The sequence below is a fragment of the Oncorhynchus clarkii genome, chromosome 27 (genome assembly GCF_045791955.1).
Source record: "Oncorhynchus clarkii lewisi isolate Uvic-CL-2024 chromosome 27, UVic_Ocla_1.0, whole genome shotgun sequence".
Lineage (NCBI taxonomy): Eukaryota > Metazoa > Chordata > Actinopteri > Salmoniformes > Salmonidae > Oncorhynchus > Oncorhynchus clarkii.
In genome coordinates, this window is record NC_092173.1 from 42720886 (window position 1) to 42741465 (window position 20580).

At 45.3% G+C, this 20580-nt stretch overlaps 1 protein-coding gene across 1 annotated transcript in view; it reads left to right on the forward strand.

Annotated features, from left to right (window-relative positions):
- Positions 1-20469, forward strand: part of LOC139386235 (rho guanine nucleotide exchange factor TIAM1-like) — a 163164-nt gene extending 142695 nt beyond the window's left edge. The window contains exons 20-30 of the mRNA XM_071131723.1: positions 1180-1248; positions 2021-2146; positions 3383-3491; positions 8855-9034; positions 10487-10605; positions 13424-13532; positions 14602-14660; positions 14755-14863; positions 17932-18019; positions 18310-18482; positions 19549-20469. Of these exons, the coding sequence (XP_070987824.1) occupies positions 1180-1248; positions 2021-2146; positions 3383-3491; positions 8855-9034; positions 10487-10605; positions 13424-13532; positions 14602-14660; positions 14755-14863; positions 17932-18019; positions 18310-18482; positions 19549-20141 (1734 nt within the window). The 3' untranslated portion in view covers positions 20142-20469. The remainder of the gene's footprint in view (positions 1-1179; positions 1249-2020; positions 2147-3382; positions 3492-8854; positions 9035-10486; positions 10606-13423; positions 13533-14601; positions 14661-14754; positions 14864-17931; positions 18020-18309; positions 18483-19548) is intronic.
- Positions 20470-20580: the final 111 nt, after the last annotated feature.

The following is a 20580-nucleotide window of genomic DNA, read 5'->3' on the forward strand; positions in this document are numbered from 1 at the left end:
ACCCCATTCTGTACAGGACAAATGGCAGACAGACATACTGCCAACCCCATTCTGTACAGGGCAAATGGCAGACAGACATACTGCCAACCCCATTCTGTACAGGACAAATGGCAGACTGACAGACAGACAGACATACTGCCAACCCCATTCTGTACAGGACAAATGGCAGACAGACATACTGCCAACCCCATTCTGTACAGGACAAATGTGACTGGGCAGAGTTATATCTGGGTTACAGATCGCAGCAATACGTAGTATATTGTATAACTGGGTTACAGAATATAGCAAAGCAATACATATTACAGTATTATAACTGGGTTACAAAAAGCTCTGAGATATCAAAGAAAACCCACAATATAACCTCAATACATATGTAATCTGATCTAATTAGAAACAGAGATATTAATATGTAATCTGATCTAACTAGAAACAGAGATATTAATATGTAATCTGATCTAATTAGAAACAGAGATATTAATATGTAATCTGATCTAATTAGAAACAGAGATATTAATATGTAATCTGATCTAATTAGAAACAGAGATATTAATATGTAATCTGATCTAACTAGAAACAGAGATATTAATATGTAATCTGATCTAACTAGAAACAGAGATATTAATATGTAATCTGATCTAACTAGAAACAGAGATATTAATATGTAATCTGATCTAACTAGAAACAGAGATATTAATATGTAATCTGATCTAATTAGAAACAGAGATATTAATATGTAATCTGATCTAACTAGAAACAGAGATATTAATATGTAATCTGATCTAACTAGAAACAGAGATATTAATATGTAATCTGATCTAACTAGAAACAGAGATATTAATATGTAATCTGATCTAACTAGAAACAGAGATATTACTTGACAGAGATGTCATAATACTTTAACAAACCCAGTCAGAGAATAAAGGATCTTTACATGTGATTAGGAACAGTGTTATTTTAATTCAACACTGTTGGTCTATAGTACAGTTGAATACCTTGGTTGTGATCAGAGATGTTAAATCTGCCATTTAAACCCAAGTGTATTCTATTCTCCCTGTCAGTGTATGTATATATCCATTTATTTTTTAATTTTATTTCACCTTTATTGAACTATCCTCGTGAGTGTGTGTCTGTTTGTGTTCAGCACTCTAATCAAGGTCTGATTCACTCTTGTCTACACAGGATCTTCATTGTCTCATCGGGAGGTATTTAACCCCACTGCAGAAGGAGACCTGCCTCACTCAGGATGAGGTATGACTGACACACACACACACACACACACACACACACACACACACACACACACACACACACACCTACACACACACACACACACCTACACATATAATCCATACACACACACACACACACACACACACACACACACACACACACACACACACACATACACATATAATCCATACACACACAGGGAATCCATTATGTAGCTTAAATGTATCTGGTACTAAAATGTTTCTCAGATAGGCTGTTGCGTAACTGTGTACTGAGTTTGCTGTGTGTAGGAGAGGGAGGACGAGAGAGAGGGAGGGAGGGAGAGGAGGAGGACGAGAGAGATGGAGGATGAGAGAGAGGGAGGATGAGAGAGAGGGAGGATGAGAGAGAGGGAGGACGAGAGAGAGGGAGGACCAGAGAGAGGGAGGGAGGGAGAGGAGGAGGACGAGAGAGAGGGAGGACGAGAGAGAGGGAGGGCGAGAGCGAGGGAGGACGAGGGAGGGAGAGGAGGATGTTTAAAGAGAGAAGAGAAAGTGACACTGTGATGTTGATGGGACACAGATGGTTCTATTGCTTTAATAGGATCTCCTCACTTCAACACCCTCACTGGTGCGCCAGAATGCAGCCTTATCTCCTATCTAGTGCACAGAAATAGTGCACTATATAGGTAGTAGGGATGCCATTTTGGGATGCATACCTCTCAATGTAATTGGACTCTTGAGCTTGTATGTAATTCATTGATGTATTGAAATATAATATATTTCCTTTCTTTGCTTTTGTGCGGCTCCAGCTGGACATTCTGATTGGGAACCTGCCTGAGATGGTGGAGTTCCAGGTGGAATTCCTGAAGACTCTAGAAGATGGGACCAGATTGGTCCCAGACCTGGAGAAGCTGGAGAGAGTGGACCAGTTCAAGGTACAAAAATAACAGCCTGCCTCGGAACGACAAAATAACAGCCTGCCTCGAACGACAAAATAACAGCCTGCCTCGAACGACACAATAACAGCCTGCCTCGAACGACACAATAACAGCCTGCCTCGAACGACACAATAACAGCCTGCCTCGAACGACACAATAACAGCCTGCCTCGAACGACACAATAACAGCCTGCCTCGAACGACAAAATAACAGCCTGCCTCGAACGACACAATAACAGCCTGCCTTAAGTGAAAGAGGACTCTTCCTGGAACAACAAAATAACATGCTTCCTTAAATGAAATAAGGCTCTGCTTGGATCCAAAAAACAGCCTGGCTGGAACGAGTGTCAAACCTACACCTGGCATTTTAACTGTCCTCCGACTACCAAAACACATTGTGTAACCACGACTCTCTCCTCTCCATTTTAACTGTCCTCCGCTACCAAAACACATTGTTTAACCACGACTCTCTCCTCTCCATTTTAACTGTCCTCCGACTACCAAAACACATTGTGTAACCACGACTCTCTCCTCTCCATTTTAACTGTCCTCCGCTACCAAAACACATTGTGTAACCACGACTCTCTCCTCTCCATTTTAACTGTCCTCCGCTACCAAAGCACATTGTGTAACCACGACTCTCTCCTCTCCATTTTAACTGTCCTCCGTTACCAAAACACATTGTGTAACCACGACTCTCTCCTCTCCATTTTAACTGTCCTCCGACTACCAAAACACATTGTGTAACCACGACTCTCTCCTCTCCATTTTAACTGTCCTCCGACTACCAAAACACATTGTGTAACCACGACTCTCTCCTCTCCATTTGAACTGTCCTCCGCTACCAAAACACATTGTGTAACCACGACTCTCTCCTCTCCATTTTAACTGTCCTCCGCTACCAAAACACATTGTGTAACCACGACTCTCTCCTCTCCATTTTAACTGTCCTCCGACTACCAAAACACATTGTGTAACCACGACTCTCTCCTCTCCATTTTAACTGTCCTCCGACTACCAAAACACATTGTGTAACCACGACTCTCTCCTCTCCATTTTAACTGTCCTCCGACTACCAAAACACATTGTGTAACCACGACTCTCTCCTCTCCATTTGAACTGTCCTCCGCTACCAAAACACATTGTGTAACCACGACTCTCTCCTCTCCATTTTAACTGTCCTCCGCTACCCAAAACACATTGTGTAACCACGACTCTCTCCTCTCCTTGTCAGAAAATCCTCTTCTCTCTAGGAGGTTCTTTCCTGTACTATGCAGATCGGTTTAAGATCTACAGTGCGTTCTGCGCCAGCCACACCAAAGTCCCCAAGGTGCTCGTGAAAGGTGAGTTAAACACAGTTGGTATGTGTGTATCCGTGGTTGTGTGTGTGTGTGCGTGGTTGTTTGTGTGTGTGTGTGTGCGTGCGTGCGTGGCTTTGTGTGTGTGGTTGTGTGTGGTCGTGTGTGTGTGTGTATGTGTGTGTGCGTGCGTGCGTGGTTGTGTGTGTGTGTGTGTGCATGGTTGTGTGTGTGTGTGCGTGTGTGTGTGTGTGTGTGTGTGTGTGTATGCGTGGTTGTGTGTGTGTGTATGCGTGTGTGTATGTGTGTGTGGTTGTGTGTGTGTGTGCGTGGTTGTGTGTGTGTGTGCGTGGTTGTGTGTGTGTGTATGCGTGGTTGTGTGTGTGTGCGTGGTTGTGTGTGTGTGTGTGTGCGTGGTTGTGTGTGTGTGTGTGTGTATGCGTGGTTGTGTGTGTGTGTGTGTGTGTGCGTGGTTGTGTGTGTGTGTGTGTGCGTGGTTGTGTGTGTGTGTGTGTGTATGCGTGGTTGTGTGTGTGCGTGGTTGTGTGTGTGTGTGCGTGGTTGTGTGTGTGCGTGGTTGTGTGTGTGTGTGCGTGGTTGTGCGTGGTTGTGTGTGTGTGTCCAAGGTGCTCATAAAGGGTTAATAAACCTGAAGCGTTCCTCCCTGACTCCACCCCACCGAACCGACTTCCTCCACCCTGCTCTGGTCTATAGTAGTGCACTATATAGGGAATAGGGCTCTGGTCTATAGTAGTGCACTATATAGGGAATAGGGCTCTGGTCTATAGTAGTGCACTATATAGGGAATAGGGCTCTGGTCTATAGTAGTGCACTATATAGGGAATAGGGCCCTGGTCTATAGTAGTGCACTATATAGGGAATAGGGTGCCATTTGGGACAGTGACTCTTAGGACAGTGTTTCTCAAACTGTGGGCTTAGGACCCCCTGGAGGCCTTAGTGAGCTTTAAGGGGTCCCCGAATGACCTCTTCATAGCTATAGCAGGTCTGTCAGAACAGTGTCGAATGACCTCTTCGAGACTGGAGGGTGGGGAGACCCCCCCCCCGTTGGTCTTGGTCTTGATTCGGTCTCTCCCCCTCTCTGGTCTTGGTCTTGATTTGTTCTCCCCCCTCTGGTCTTGATTCGGCCTCTCCCCCCTCTGGTCTTGATCCCCCCCCCCCCCCTCTGGTCTTGATTCGGCCTCTCCCCCCTCTGGTCTTGATCCCCCCCCCCCCCCCTCTGGTCTTGATTCGGTCTCTCCCCCTCTCTGGTCTTGGTCTTGATCCCCCCCCACCCCCCTCTGGTCTTGATTCGTTCTCCCCCCCCTGGTCTTGGTCTTGATCCCCCCCCACCCCCCCTCCGGTATTGATTCGGTCTCTCCCTCCTGTGGTCTTGGTCTTGATCCCCCCCCCCCCCCCCCACCCCTCCTCTGGTCTTGATCCCCCCCCCCCCCCCCACCCCCCCTCCGGTCTTGACCACCGCTGAATATTCAACTCCCCACAAGAGAGGTGTTATTTTATGACACTTTGTTTACCAGATCACATCCGTGTCAAACTCATTCCACACTCATTCCAGTGTCAAACTCATTCCACACTCATTCCAGTGTCAAACTCATTCCACACTCATTCCAGTGTCAAACTCATTCCACACTCATTCCAGTGTCACACTCATTCCAGTGTCACACTCATTCCAGTGTCACACTCATTCCAGTGTCACACTCATTCCAGTGTCACACTCATTCCACACTCATTCCAGTGTCACACTCATTCCAGTGTCAAACTCATTCCACACTCATTCCAGTGTCAAACTCATTCCAGTGTCAAACTCATTCCACACTCATTCCAGTGTCACACTCATTCCAGTGTCAAACTCATTCCACACTCATTCCAGTGTCAAACTCATTCCAGTGTCAAACTCATTCCACACTCATTCCAGTGTCAAACTCATTCCAGTGTCAAACTCATTCCAGTGTCAAACTCATTCCACACTCATTCCAGTGTCAAACTCATTCCACACTCATTCCAGTGTCAAACTCATTCCACACTCATTCCAGTGTCACACTCATTCCAGTGTCAAACTCATTCCACACTCATTCCAGTGTCACACTCATTTCAGTGTTAAACTCATTCCACACTCATTCCAGTGTCACACTCATTCCAGTGTCAAACTCATTCCACACTCATTCCAGTGTCAAACTCATTCCACACTCATTCCAGTGTCACACTCATTCCAGTGTCACACTCATTCCAGTGTCACACTCATTCCAGTGTCACACTCATTCCACACTCATTCCAGTGTCACACTCATTCCAGTGTCAAACTCATTCCACACTCATTCCAGTGTCAAACTCATTCCAGTGTCAAACTCATTCCACACTCATTCCAGTGTCACACTCATTCCAGTGTCAAACTCATTCCACACTCATTCCAGTGTCAAACTCATTCCAGTGTCAAACTCATTCCACACTCATTCCAGTGTCAAACTCATTCCAGTGTCAAACTCATTCCACACTCATTCCAGTGTCAAACTCATTCCACACTCATTCCAGTGTCAAACTCATTCCACACTCATTCCAGTGTCACACTCATTCCAGTGTCAAACTCATTCCACACTCATTCCAGTGTCACACTCATTTCAGTGTTAAACTCATTCCACACTCATTCCAGTGTCACACTCATTCCAGTGTCAAACTCATTCCACACTCATTCCAGTGTCAAACTCATTCCACACTCATTCCAGTGTCAAACTCATTCCACACTCATTCCAGTGTCAAACTCATTCCACACTCATTCCAGTGTCAAACTCATTCCACACTCATTCCAGTGTCAAACTCATTCCACACTCATTCCAGTGTCACACTCATTCCAGTGTCACACTCATTCCAGTGTCAAACTCATTCCACACTCATTCCAGTGTCAAACTCATTCCACACTCATTCCAGTGTCACACTCATTCCACACTCATTCCAGTGTCACACTCATTCCAGTGTCACACTCATTCCAGTGTCAAACTCATTCCAGTGTCACACTCATTCCAGTGTCAAACTCATTCCACACTCATTCCAGTGTCACACTCATTCCACACTCATTCCAGTGTCACACTCATTCCAGTGTCAAACTCATTCCACACTCATTCCAGTGTCAAACTCATTCCACACTCATTCCAGTGTCACACTCATTCCAGTATCAAACTCATTCCACACTCATTCCAGTGTCAAACTCATTCCACACTCATTCCAGTGTCAAACTCATTCCACACTCATTCCAGTGTCACACTCATTCCAGTGTCAAACTCATTCCACACTCATTCCAGTGTCAAACTCATTCCAGTGTCAAACTCATTCCACACTCATTCCAGTGTCAAACTCATTCCACACTCATTCCAGTGTCAAACTCATTCCACACTCATTCCAGTGTCAAACTCATTCCACACTCATTCCAGTGTCACACTCATTCCAGTGTCAAACTCATTCCACACTCATTCCAGTGTCAAACTCATTCCACACTCATTCCAGTGTCACACTCATTCCAGTGTCAAACTCAATCCACACTCATTCAAGTGGCAAACTCATTCCACACTCATTCCAGTGTCACACTCATATCACACTCATTCCAGTGTCACACTCATTCCAGTGTCAAACTCATTCCAGTGTCACACTCATTCCAGTGTCAAACTCATTCCACACTCATTCCAGTGTCACACTCATTCCAGTGTCAAACTCATTCCACACTCATTCCAGTGTCAAACTCATTCCACACTCATTCCAGTGTCAAACTCATTCCACACTCATTCCAGTGTCACACTCATTCCAGTGTAAAACTCATTCCACACTCATTCCAGTGTCAAACTCATTCCACACTCATTCCAGTGTCAAACTCATTCCACACTCATTCCAGTGTCACACTCATTCCAGTGTCAAACTCATTCCAGTGTCACACTCATTCCAGTGTCAAACTCATTCCACACTCATTCCAGTGTCACACTCATTCCACACTCATTCCAGTGTCACACTCATTCCAGTGTCAAACTCATTCCACACTCATTCCAGTGTCAAACTCATTCCACACTCATTCCAGTGTCACACTCATTCCAGTATCAAACTCATTCCACACTCATTCCAGTGTCAAACTCATTCCACACTCATTCCAGTGTCAAACTCATTCCACACTCATTCCAGTGTCACACTCATTCCAGTGTCAAACTCATTCCACACTCATTCCAGTGTCAAACTCATTCCAGTGTCAAACTCATTCCACACTCATTCCAGTGTCAAACTCATTCCACACTCATTCCAGTGTCAAACTCATTCCACACTCATTCCAGTGTCAAACTCATTCCACACTCATTCCAGTGTCACACTCATTCCAGTGTCAAACTCATTCCACACTCATTCCAGTGTCAAACTCATTCCACACTCATTCCAGTGTCACACTCATTCCAGTGTCAAACTCAATCCACACTCATTCAAGTGGCAAACTCATTCCACACTCATTCCAGTGTCACACTCATATCACACTCATTCCAGTGTCACACTCATTCCAGTGTCAAACTCATTCCAGTGTCACACTCATTCCAGTGTCAAACTCATTCCACACTCATTCCAGTGTCACACTCATTCCAGTGTCAAACTCATTCCACACTCATTCCAGTGTCAAACTCATTCCACACTCATTCCAGTGTCAAACTCATTCCACACTCATTCCAGTGTCACACTCATTCCAGTGTCAAACTCATTCCACACTCATTCCAGTGTCAAACTCATTCCACACTCATTCCAGTGTCAAACTCATTCCACACTCATTCCAGTGTCAAACTCATTCCACACTCATTCCAGTGTCACACTCATTCCAGTGTCAAACTCATTCCACACTCATTCCAGTGTCAAACTCATTCCACACTCATTCCAGTGTCAAACTCATTCCGCAGAGGGCCGAATATCTGCGGGTTTTTGCTCCTTCCTTGTACTTGATTGATGAATTAAGGAAATAACTCCCTCGCCTGGTTGTCTAGGTATTAATTGAGAGGAAAAGGAAAAACCTGCAGACACAAGGCCCTCCGTGGAATGAGCGGCAGCGTAGCCTAGTGGTTAGAGGAAGGAAGTAACCGAAAGGTTGCAAGTTCAAACCCCCGAGCTGACAAGGTACAAATCTGTCGTTCTGCCCCTGAACAAGGCAGTTAACCCACTGTTCCTAGGCCGTCATTGAAAATAAGAATTTGTTCTTAACTGACTTGCCTAGTTAAATAAAGGTAACATAAAAATGAGTTTGACACCCCTGACGTAAGAGCATGGTAGCAGCAAACATTCAGGGGGACTTCTCTACCTCGGATGTTATTTACTTATCCAGCTCCTCTGAAACACTTGGAGGTTACGTGTGTAAAACCTTCTCCTCCCCTCTCATTGCACATCTAGCTAAGACCGATGCAGACTTCAAGGCGTTTCTGGAAGAGAGGAACCCGAAACAGCAACACTCCTCAACCCTGGAGTCCTACCTGATCAAACCCATCCAGAGAGTTCTGAAGTACCCACTACTACTGAGAGAGCTGTACTCACTGACGGACCCTGACAGTGAAGAACACTATCACCTGAATAGTAAGGAGGGAGGGAGGGGTGTGTCCTATAGTACCCACTACTACTGAGAGAGCTGTAGGAGGAGGGAGGGAGGGGTGTGTCCTATAGTACTCACTACTACTGAGAGAGCTGTAGGAGGAGGGAGGGAGGGGTGTGTCCTATAGTACCCACTACTACTGAGAGAGCTGTACTCACTGACGGACCCTGACAGTGAAGAACACTATCACCTGAATGGTAAGGAGGAAGGGAGGGAGGGAGGGAGGGAGGGAGAGAGGGAGGGAGGGAGGGGGGTGTCCTATAGTACCCACTACTACTGAGAGAGCTGTAGGAGGAGGGAGGGAGGGGTGTGTCCTATAGTACTCACTACTACTGAGAGAGCTGTAGTCACTGACGGACCCTGACAGTGAAGAACACTATCACCTGAATGGTAAGGAGGAAGGGAGGGAGGGAGGGAGGGGGTGTCCTATAGTACCCAATACTACTGAGAGAGCTGTAGGAGGGAGGGAGGGAGGGAGGGAGAGGTGTGTCCTATAGTACCCACTACTACTGAGAGAGCTGTAGGAGGGAGGGAGGGGTGTGTCCTATAGTACCCACTACTACTGAGAGAGCTATAGGAGGAGGGAGGGAGGGGTGTGTCCTATAGTACCCACTACTACTGAGAGAGCTGTACTCACTGACGGACCCTGACAGTGAAGAACACTATCACCTGAATGGTAAGGAGGGAGGGAGGGAGGGGTGTGTCCTATAGTACCCACTACTACTGAGAGAGCTATAGGAGGAGGGAGGGAGGGGTGTGTCCTATAGTACCCACTACTACTGAGAGAGCTGCACTCACTGACTCACCCTGACAGTGAAGAACACTATCACCTGAATGGTAAGGACGGAGGGATGGGTGTGTCCTATAGTACCCACTACTACTGAGAGAGCTGCACTCACTGGCTCACCCTGACAGTGAAGAACACTATCACCTGAATGGTAAGGAGGGGGGGGTGGGTAAGGGGTGGGAGGGTGGTTGGGTTGGTGGTTTGGTTGGTAATGGGTGGGAGGGTGGTTGGGTGGGTAATGGTTGGGAGGGTAATGGTTGGGAGGGTAATGGGTTGGAGGGTGGTTGGGTGGGTCATGGGTAGTTGGGTGGGTAATAGTTGGGAGGGTGGTTGGGTGGGTTGGTAATGGGTGGGTAGGTGGATGGATGGGTTGGTTGGTAATGGTTGGGTGGGTGGGTCATGTGAGAGAGCATTACCATAAGGTCAGCATTTATTTCCATGTTTTATTTAACCAGGCTAGCGTGTGTGCGTGTGTGCGTGTGTGTGTGTGTGTGTGCGTGCGTGTACGTATCCGTATTTCATCAATGGCGGAATGGGTGTACTGCACACTACTACTTGGCAACATTAAGATGTAGTCATTGTGACAATAAGTCATTTCCTCTAGTAGATTATACTAACAGCGCTTCTCTTCTCTCTCCTTCCTGTCCAGTCGCTATGAAGGCCATGAACAAGGTGGCCAGTCACATCAATGAGATGCAGAAGATCCACGAGGAGTTTGGGTTGGTGTTTGACCAGCTCATAGCGGAGCAGAGTGGAGACAAGAAAGAGGTACGGTGGTGTTCTTGTAAGAAGAGGTACGGTGTTGTTGTAAGAAGAGGTATGGTGGTGTTGTGAGAAGAGGTACGTGGTGTTGTAAGAAGAGGTACGGTGGTGTTGTAAGAAGAGGTACGGTGGTGTTGTAAGAAGAGGTACGGTGGTGTTGTGAGAAGAGGTACGTGGTGTTGTAAGAAGAGGTACGGTGGTGTTGTAAGAAGAGGTACGGTGGTGTTGTAAGAAGAGGTACGGTGGTGTTGTGAGAAGAGGTACGGTGGTGGTGTTGTAAGAAGAGGTACGGTGGTGGTGGTGTTGTAAGAAGAGGTACGGTGGTGGTGTTGTAAGAAGAGGTACGGTGGTGGTGTTGTAAGAAGAGGTACGGTGGTGGTGTTGTTGTGAGAAGAGGTACGGTGTTGTTGTAAGAAGAGGTATGGTGGTGGTGTTGTAAGAAGAGGTACGGTGGTGTTGTAAGAAGAGGTACGGTGGTGGTGTTATGAGAAGAGGTGCGGTGGTGTTGTGAGAAGTACGGTGGTGTTGTGAGAAGTACGGTGGTGTTGTGAGAAGTACGGTGGTGTTGTTATAAGAAGAGGTACGGTGGTGTCATTGTGAGAAGAGGTACGTGGTGGTGTTGTAAGAAAGAGGTACGTTGGTGTTGTGAGAAGAGGTACGGTGGTGGTGGTGTTGCAAGAAGAGGTACGGTGGTGTTGTAAGAAGAGGTACGGTGGTGTTGTGAGAAGAGGTACGGTGGTGGTGTTGTAAGAAGAGGTACGGTGGTGTTGTGAGAAGAGGTACGGTGGTGTTTTGAGAAGAGGTACGGTGGTGGTGTTGTAAGAAGAGGTACGGTGGTGTTGTGAGAAGAGGTACGGTGGTGGTGGTGTTGCAAGAAGAGGTACGGTGGTGGTGGTGTTGTAAGAAAGAGGTACGGTGGTGTTTTAAGAAGAGGTATGTGGTGTTGTTGTAAGAAGAGGTACGGTGGTGTTGTGAGAAGAGGTACGGTGGTGTTGTAAGAAGAGGTACGTGGTGTTGTGAGAAGAGGTACGGTGGTGTTGTAAGAAGAGGTACAGTGGTGTTGTGAGAAGAGGTACGGTGGTGTTGTAAGAAGAGGTACAGTGGTGTTGTGAGAAGAGGTACGGTGGTGTTGTAAGAAGAGGTGGTGGTGTTGTAAGAAGAGGTACGGTGGTGGTGTTGTAAGAAGAGGTACGTTGGTGGTGTTGTTGTGAGAAGAGGTACGGTGGTGTTGTTGTGAGAAGAGGTACGGTGGTGTTGTTGTGAGAAGAGGTACGGTGGTGGTGTTGTGAGAAGTACGGTGGTGTTGTTATAAGAAGAGGTACGGTGGTGTCGTTGTGAGAAGAGGTACGGTGGTGGTGTTGTTGTGAGAAGAGGTACGGTGGTGTTGTAAGGAGAGGTACGGTGGTGTTGTAAGAAGAGGTACGGTGGTAGTGTTGTAAGAAGAGGTACGGTGGTGGTGTTGTAAGAAGAAGTATGGTGTTGTTGTAAGGAGAGGTACTGTGGTGTTGTAAGAAGAGGTACGGTGGTAGTGTTGTAAGAAGAGGTACGGTGTTGTTGTAAGAAGAGGTACGATGGTGTTGTAAGAAGAGGTACGGTGGTGGTGTTGTAAGAAGAGGTACGGTGGTGTTGTGAGAAGAGGTACGGTGGTGGTGGTGTTGCAAGAAGAGGTACGGTGGTGGTGGTGTTGTAAGAAGAGGTACGGTGGTAGTGTTGTAAGAAGAAGTACGGTGTTGTTGTAAGGAGAGGTACTGTGGTGTTGTAAGAAGAGGTACGGTGGTAGTGTTGTAAGAAGAGGTACGGTGGTGGTGTTGTGAGAAGTACGGTGGTGTTGTGAGAAGTACGGTGGTGTTGTTATAAGAAGAGGTACGATGGTGTCGTTGTGAGAAGAGGTACGGTGGTGGTGTTGTTGTGAGAAGAGGTACGGCCGGTGGTGTTGTAAGAAAAGGTACGGTGGTGTTGTAAGGAGAGGTACGGTGGTGTTGTAAGAAGAGGTACGGTGTTGTTGTAAGAAGAGGTACGGTGGTAGTGTTGTAAGAAGAGGTACGGTGGTAGTGTTGTAAGAAGAGGTACGGTGGTGTTGTAAGGAGAGGTACGGTGGTAGTGTTGTAAGGAGAGGTACAGTGTTATTGTAAGGAGAGGTACGGTGGTGTTGTAAGAAGAGGTTTGGTGGTAGTGTTGTAAGAAGAGGTACGGTGGTAGTGTTGTGAGAAGAGGTACGGTGGTGTTGTAAGAAGAGGTACGGTGGTGGTGGTGGTGTAAGAAGAGGTTCGGTGTTGTCTCCAAATGTTCTCCAGGTTTGTGTTGTAACATGGTTGTGTTGTGACATGGTTGTGTTGTGACATGGTTGTGACATGGTTGTATTGTGACATGGTTGTATTGTGACATGGTTGTGTTGTAACATGGTTGTGTTGTGACATTGTTGTGTTGTGACATGGTTGTATTGTGACATGGTTGTGACATAACATGGTTGTGTTGTGACATGGTTGTGTTGTAACATAGTTGTGTTGTATCATGGTTGTGTTGTAACATGGTTGTGTTGTAACATGGTTGTGTTGTGACATGGTTGTGTTGTAACATGGTTGTGTTGTAACATGATTGTGTTGTAACATGATTGTGTTGTAACATGGTTGTGTTGTATCATGGTTGTGTTGTGACATGGTTGTGTTGTGTTGTAACATGGTTGTGTTGTATCATGGTTGTGTTGTGACATGGTTGTGTTGTGTTGTAACATGGTTGTGTTGTATCATGGTTGTGTTGTATCATGGTTGTCTTGTAACATGGTTGTGTTGTAACATGGTTGTGTTGTAACATGGTTGTGTTGTAGGTTGCTGATCTGTCGATGGGTGACTTGCTGCTCCACACCAGCGTAGCCTGGATCAACCCTCCCTCCTCCCTGGGCAAATGGAAGAAAGAACCCCAACTGGCTGCATTCAGTACGTTAAGGACAACACCTAGTGTGCATCCTAATACCCTACTCAGAACCATGCAGCTAATGGGGTTCTAGTTCTAGAACAGGATGAATCTACTCAGAACCATGCAGCTAATGGGGTTCTAGAACAGGATGAATCCACTCAGAACCATGCAGCTAATGGTGTTCTAGTTCTAGAACAGGATGAATCCACTCAGAACCATGCAGCTAATAGGGTTCTAGTTCTAGAACAGGATGAATCCACTTAGAACCTTGCAACTAATGGGGTTCTAGTTCTAGAACAGGATGAATCTACTCAGAACCATGCAGCTAATGGGGTTCTAGAACAGGATGAATCCACTCAGAACCATGTAGCTAATGGGGTTCTAGTTCTAGAACAGGATGAATCCACTCAGAACCATGCAGCTAATGAGGTTCTAGTTCTAGAACAGGATGAATCCACTCAGAACCATGCAACTAATGGGGTTCTAGTTCTAGAACAGGATGAATCTACTCAGAACCATGCAGCTAATGGGGTTCTAGAACAGGATGAATCCACTCAGAACCATGCAGCTAATGGGGTTCTAGTTCTAGAACAGGATGAATCCACTCAGAACCATGCAGCTAAGGGGGTTCTAGTTCTAGAACAGGATGAATCCACTCAGAACCATGCAACTAATGGGGTTCTAGTTCTAGAACAGGATGAATCTACTCAGAACCTTGCAGCTAATGGGGTTCTAGTTCTAGAACAGGATGAATCTACTCAGAACCCTGCAGCTAATGGGGTTCTAGTTCTAGAACAGGATGAATCTACTTAGATCCTTCTCTAGATCACTCTTAGACTGGCTGTCTGTTAGTTAAGGATACATGTACCACTCTGTCTAATGACAAACGGTGTCCCCTATTCCCTATATAGTGCGCAACTTTTGACCACAGCCCATTTGGGACTGAGTGGAAGCCCGATAACTCAATGATCACATAATAATATATTATGGTAACTTACTTGTGTATTTGAAAAGTATTACTCAAACAATGAAGTGGTTTTGAGAAATCAGTGTGAGAAGTCTTGCTGCTAACCATTCTTCTTCGTTCAGTCTTCAAAACAGCCGTGGTGTTTGTGTGCAAGGATGGCTCCAAGCAGAAGAAGAAAATGGTGAGTTCTATTGCTCTGATGATATCATGGTTGGGGGCAGGTGCGTGTTGGTCTGTTGGGGGGCGTATCTAAGGTCTGTCTGTGTGTCTCTCAGGGTGGCTCCCATCGAGCGTCGTCAGTCTCGTCTGAAGACAAGGACCCATTCCGCTTCCGTCACATGATCTCCACAGACACGCTCCAAGTCCGAGCCCTCAATAACCAAGGTACAGATCAATATAGAGCCTCAATAACCAAGGTGCAGTTCAATATAGAGCTCAATAACCAAGGTGCAGTTCAATATAGAGGCCTCAATAACCAAGGTACAGTCCAATATAGAGCCTCAATAACCAAGGTACAGTTCAATATAGAGGCCTCAATAACCCAGGTACAGTTCAATATAGAGCCTCAATAACCAAGGTACAGTACAGTTCAATATAGAGCCTCAATAACCCAGCTGCAGTTCAATATAGAGGCCTCAATAACCCAGGTGCAGTTCAATATAGAGCCTCAATAACCAAGGTACAGTACAGTCCAATATAGAGCCTCAATAACCAAGGTACAGTTCAATATAGAGGCCTCAATAACCCAGGTGCAGTTCAATATAGAGCCTCAATAACCAAGGTACAGTACAGTTCAATATAGAGCCTCAATAACCAAGGTACAGTTCAATATAGAGCCCCAATAACCAAGGTACAGTTCAATATAGAGCTCAATAACCAAGGTGCAGTTCAATATAGAGGCCTCAATAACCAAGGTACAGTTCAATATAGAGCCCCAATAACCAAGGTACAGTTCAATATAGAGCCTCAATAACCAAGGTGCAGTTCAATATAGAGCTCAATAACCAAGGTGCAGTTCAATATAGAGCTCAATAACCAAGGTACAGTTCAATATAGAGCCTCAATAACCAAGGTACAGTACAGTTCAATATAGAGCCTCAATAACCAAGGTACAGTACAGTTCAATATAGAGCCTCAATAACCCAGGTACAGTTCAATATAGATCCTCAATAACCAAGGTGCAGTTCAATATAGAGGTCTCAATAACCCAGGTACAGTTCAATATAGAGGTCTCAATAACCAAGGTACAGTTCAATATAGAGGTCTCAATAACCCAGGTACAGTTCAATATAGAGGTCTCAATAACCAAGGTGCAGTTCAATATAGAGCTCAATAACCAAGGTACTGTCAGCCATACTGATGATTTGTGAAATACATTTTGTCACATATTGAGTCATTTGGCAGACGCTACAGCGACATAAACTACCGATCAAACATTTGGACACACCTACTCATTCTAGGGTTTTTATTTTTTACTATTCTCTACATTGTAGAATAATAATGAAGACATCAAAACTATGAAATAACACATATGGAATCATGTAGTAACTTAAAAAAAAAATATATATATATATATTCATTTATATTTGAGATTCTTCAAAGTAGCCACCCTTTTGCTTTGATGACAGTTTTGCACACTCTTGGCATTCTCTCAACCAGCTTCATGAGGTAGTCACCTGGAATGCATTTCAATTAACAGGTGTGCCATGTTAAAAGTTAATTTGTGGGAATCTTTTCCTTCTTAATGCGTTTGAGCCATTCAGTTGTGTTGTGACAAGGTAGAGGTGGTATACAGAAGGTAGCCCTATTTGGTAAAAGACCACGTACATATTATGGCAAGAACAGCTCAAATAAGCAAAGATAAACAACAGTTCATCAGTTCTTTAAGACATGAAGGTCAGTCAATCTGGAAAATGTTGAAAGTTCCTTCAGGTGCAGTCGCAAAAACCATCAAGCGCTGATGAAACTGGCTCTCATGAGGACCGCCACTGGAAAGTAAGACCCAGAGTTACCTCTGCTGCAGAGGATATGTTCATTAGAGTTACCAGCCTCAGAAATTGCAGCCCAAATAAATGCTTCACTGAGTTCAAGTAACAGACACATCTCAACATCAACTGGCCTTCATGGTCGATTTGCTAAAAAGAAACAACTACTAAAGGACACCAATAAGAAGAAGAGACTTGCTTGGGCCAAGAAACACAAGCAGTGGACATTAGACTGGTGGATATTTGTCCTTTGGTTTGATTCCAAATTGGAGATTTTTGTTTCCAACCGCCGTGTCTTTGCGATGTGGATGAACGGATGATCTCCGCATGTGTGGTTCCCACCGTGAAGCATGGAGGAGGAGGTGTGGTGATGTGGGGGTGCTTTGCTGGTGACACTGTCAGTGATTTATTTAGAATTCAAGGCACACTTAACCAGCATGGTTACCACAGCATTCTGCAGCGATACGCCACCCCATCTGGTTGCGCTTCATCCCGCTATCATTTATTTTTCAATAGGACAATGACCCAACACTCCTCCAGGCTGTGTAAGGGCTATTTTACGAAGAAGGAGAGTGATGGAGTGCTGCATCAGATGACTTGGCCTCTACAATCCCCCGACCTCAACCCAATTGGGATGAGTTGGACCGCAGAGTGAAGGAAAAGCAGCCAACAAGTGCTCAGCAAATGTGGGAACTCCTTCAAGACTGTTGGAAAAGCATTCCAAGTGAAGCTGGTTGAGAGAATGCCAAGAGTGTGCAAAGTTGTCATCAAGGCAAAGAGTGGCTATTTGAATAATCTCAAATATAAAGTATATTTTGATTTGTTTAACACTTTATTGTGTTATTTTATATGTGTTATTTCATAGTGTTGATGTCTTCACTATTATTCTACAATGTAGAAAATAGTACAAATAAAGAAAAACCCTTGAATGAGTAGGTGTGTCCCAACATTTGACTGGTATTGTACACTCTTAAAATTCAACCATTCCTGTATTGATTTAGTGATGTCCTTCTCTGTCTGAATAGACACATGATTATAATGTCCTTCTCTGTCTGAATAGACACATGATTGTAATGTCCTTCTCTGTATGAATAGACATATGATTGTAATGTCCTTCTCTGTCTGAATAGACATATGATTGAGTGAGATGAAGATAATAAATTACTACAGATGAGCTGTTCTGTATGTGAGGTTATAACTGTGTGTGTGTGTGTGTGTGTGTGTGGGGGGGGGGGGGGCTGTGTGTGTGTGTGTGTGTGTGGGCCTGTGTGTGTGTGTGTGTGGGCCTGTGTGTGTGTGTGTGTGTGTGGGCCTGTGTGTGTGTGTGTGTGTGTGTGTGTGTGTGTGTGTGTGTGTGTGTGTGTGTGTGTGTGTGTGTGTGTGTGTGTGTGTGTGTGTGTGTGTGTGTGTGTGTGTGTGTGTGTGTGTGTGTGTGTGTGTTTGTTTGTTTGTTTGTTTTCCGTGCAGAAGGGGAGGCCTCTGCCGTATGTGAGATCGTCCACGTCAAGTCCGAGTCAGAAGGACGGCCGGAGAGGATATTCCACCTGTGCTGCAGGTGAGCCTCCTAATCTTATTGATCAACTGATGGCATGTCTGTCAGTCCTGACAACAATGACAGTAAGTCACTGATTTATTTTAGAACCACCATCAATAGCTCTTAATAGTTTTCCATTTTAAATACTTGAATTGTTTTCATATTTAATGAATTAATTGATTCCCAAAGTGCTGTAAGAGTGGAAGCTCCTTGATGTTGATTAATGCTGTGGATGTTGACCTATATATCTCTCAACCATCTGAGAATGTCTTAATTATCCAACCAATTAAATCCATTTCTGTCTCGTCCAGTTCTGTGGACAGTAAGAAGGACTTCTTGAAGACAGTCCACTCCATCCTGAGAGATAAACAACGACGTCAGCTGATGAAGACAGAGTCTCTACCCCCCAACCAGCAGTATGTCCCCTTCGGAGGCAAACGCCTCTGTGCCCTGAAGGGAGCCAGACCTGCCATGAACAGAGCAGGTAGGTGCTGTGGAGAGAGCTGTGGAGAATGGGATGGAGGATGGGATGGGATGGGGGTGTGGCTAACTGCTTTAATCATCAAGCTAATGTCTAGCTTTATGCTGTGTTTATATTATACCTCGTCTACCTCATCTACCTCATCTTCTTCATCTACCTCATCTACCTCATTTTATATCGTCTTACCTCGTCTACCTCATCTTACCTCATCTACCTCATCTACCTCATCTACCTCATCTTACCTCATCTACTTCATCTTACCTCATCTACTTCATCTTACCTCATCTACCTCATCTTACCTCATCTACTTCATCTTACCTCATCTACTTCATCTTACCTCATCTACCTCATCTACCTCATCTTACCTCATCTACTTCATCTTACCTCATATACCTCATCTTATCTCATCTTACCTCATCTTACCTCATCTTACCTCATCTTACCTCATATACTTCATCTTACCTCATCTACCTCATCTTACCTCATCTACCTAATCTTACCTCATCTACTTTATCTTACCTCATATACCTCATCTTACCTCATCTACCTCATCTTACCTCATCTACCTCATCTTACCTCATATACTTCATCTTATCTCATCTTACCTCATCTACTTCATCTTACCTCATCTACCTCATCTTACCTTGTCTACCTCATCTTACCTCATATACTTCATCCCCATTATTATTACTTACCCTCTTGCTCGTTTGCACCCCAGTATCTCTACTTGCACATCATCATCTGCACATCTATTCACTCCAGTATTAATGCTACATTGTAATTATTTTGCCTCTATGGCCTATGTATTGCCTTACCTCCCTACTCTTCTACATTTGCACACACTGTACATATATTTTTCTATTTATCTTTTATTTTGTGTTATTGACTGTACGTTTTGTTTATGTGTAACTCTGTGTTGTTGTTTTTGTCGCACTGCTTTGCTTTATCTTGGTCCAGGTCGCAGTTGTAAATGAGAACTTGTTCTCAACTGGCCTACCTGGTTAAATAAAGGTTATATAATCAATTCATCCCAGTGAAACCATGATATGTGTCTGTCTTCCCTCTGCAGTGTCAGACCCGGCGAGGACCCTGGGTCGGAGGAAACTGGTGAGGAACCGTTTCACTATCGACACAGACATCGTCTTCGACGGCGAGCCGGACCAGGAGTCCCCTCTGTCTCCACTGTCCCCTGAAGAGCCTGAGGGACAGGGACAAAAGGAAGGACAGGGACGGGGGGAGGTGCAGGCAGGGGATACGGACCGCTGGGTGGAGGAGCAGTTTGACCTGGAGCGCTATGAGGAGGAGCAGCAGGAGGCGCAGGTGAAAGGAGGAGGAGACGTTAAAGAGACAGACATCCTTAGTGACGATGACGATTTCTGCCAGTCTGTCGGAGGACCCTCCACTGAACCTCTATCCACCACAGACCTAGAAGGGCCCGTAGGGGCCCTGTCCATGGGAGAAGAATGCAAAGAGGTGGGCCCTAAACACCTCCAGCCCCAGGGAGGCACGGGGACCACTACCCCAGGGATGAGGCTCTCCCACCCGGGGAAGCAGTGTGCTCTGGTTGGGGTGAGCGTGGATGACCAGGGGTCTAGGGGGGAGGCTGAGGACATCTGGGTACGCAGGGAGGACTGTCCCTCGGACTCATCAGAGCTAGACTAGAAGAGGAGAGAGAACTCTACAGACAGTGTGCCTCAGACAGAGAGCTTTACACTTCTTTTAACCAGGTCCTACAGGGTATCCCATAGGCCCCTGGTAAAAAAAAAATTAAAAAGTAGTGCACTATATAGGGAATAGGGTACATTTTTGGGACACAGTTCATGGGCTTCAAGACAAGAGACGATCCAGTGAACTCAAGTCAATCAATCCCCATCCAACCATAATGCATGTGTATAGACATGTATGGTACGTCTACTGTGAGAGTTCTCCTCCTTGCCAATGTGGTTCAATTGTGTTGTTGTTTTTTTTTGTAGTGTACAGATAGACTGGTGAACTTCGAACTGAAGCCCTCCAATGGGAGCAATACTGGAATACAAGGAGAGGAGAGCGGTCTTATCCAATCAACCAATGATATAGAGACATGGAGGGCTCTTCCAATCCT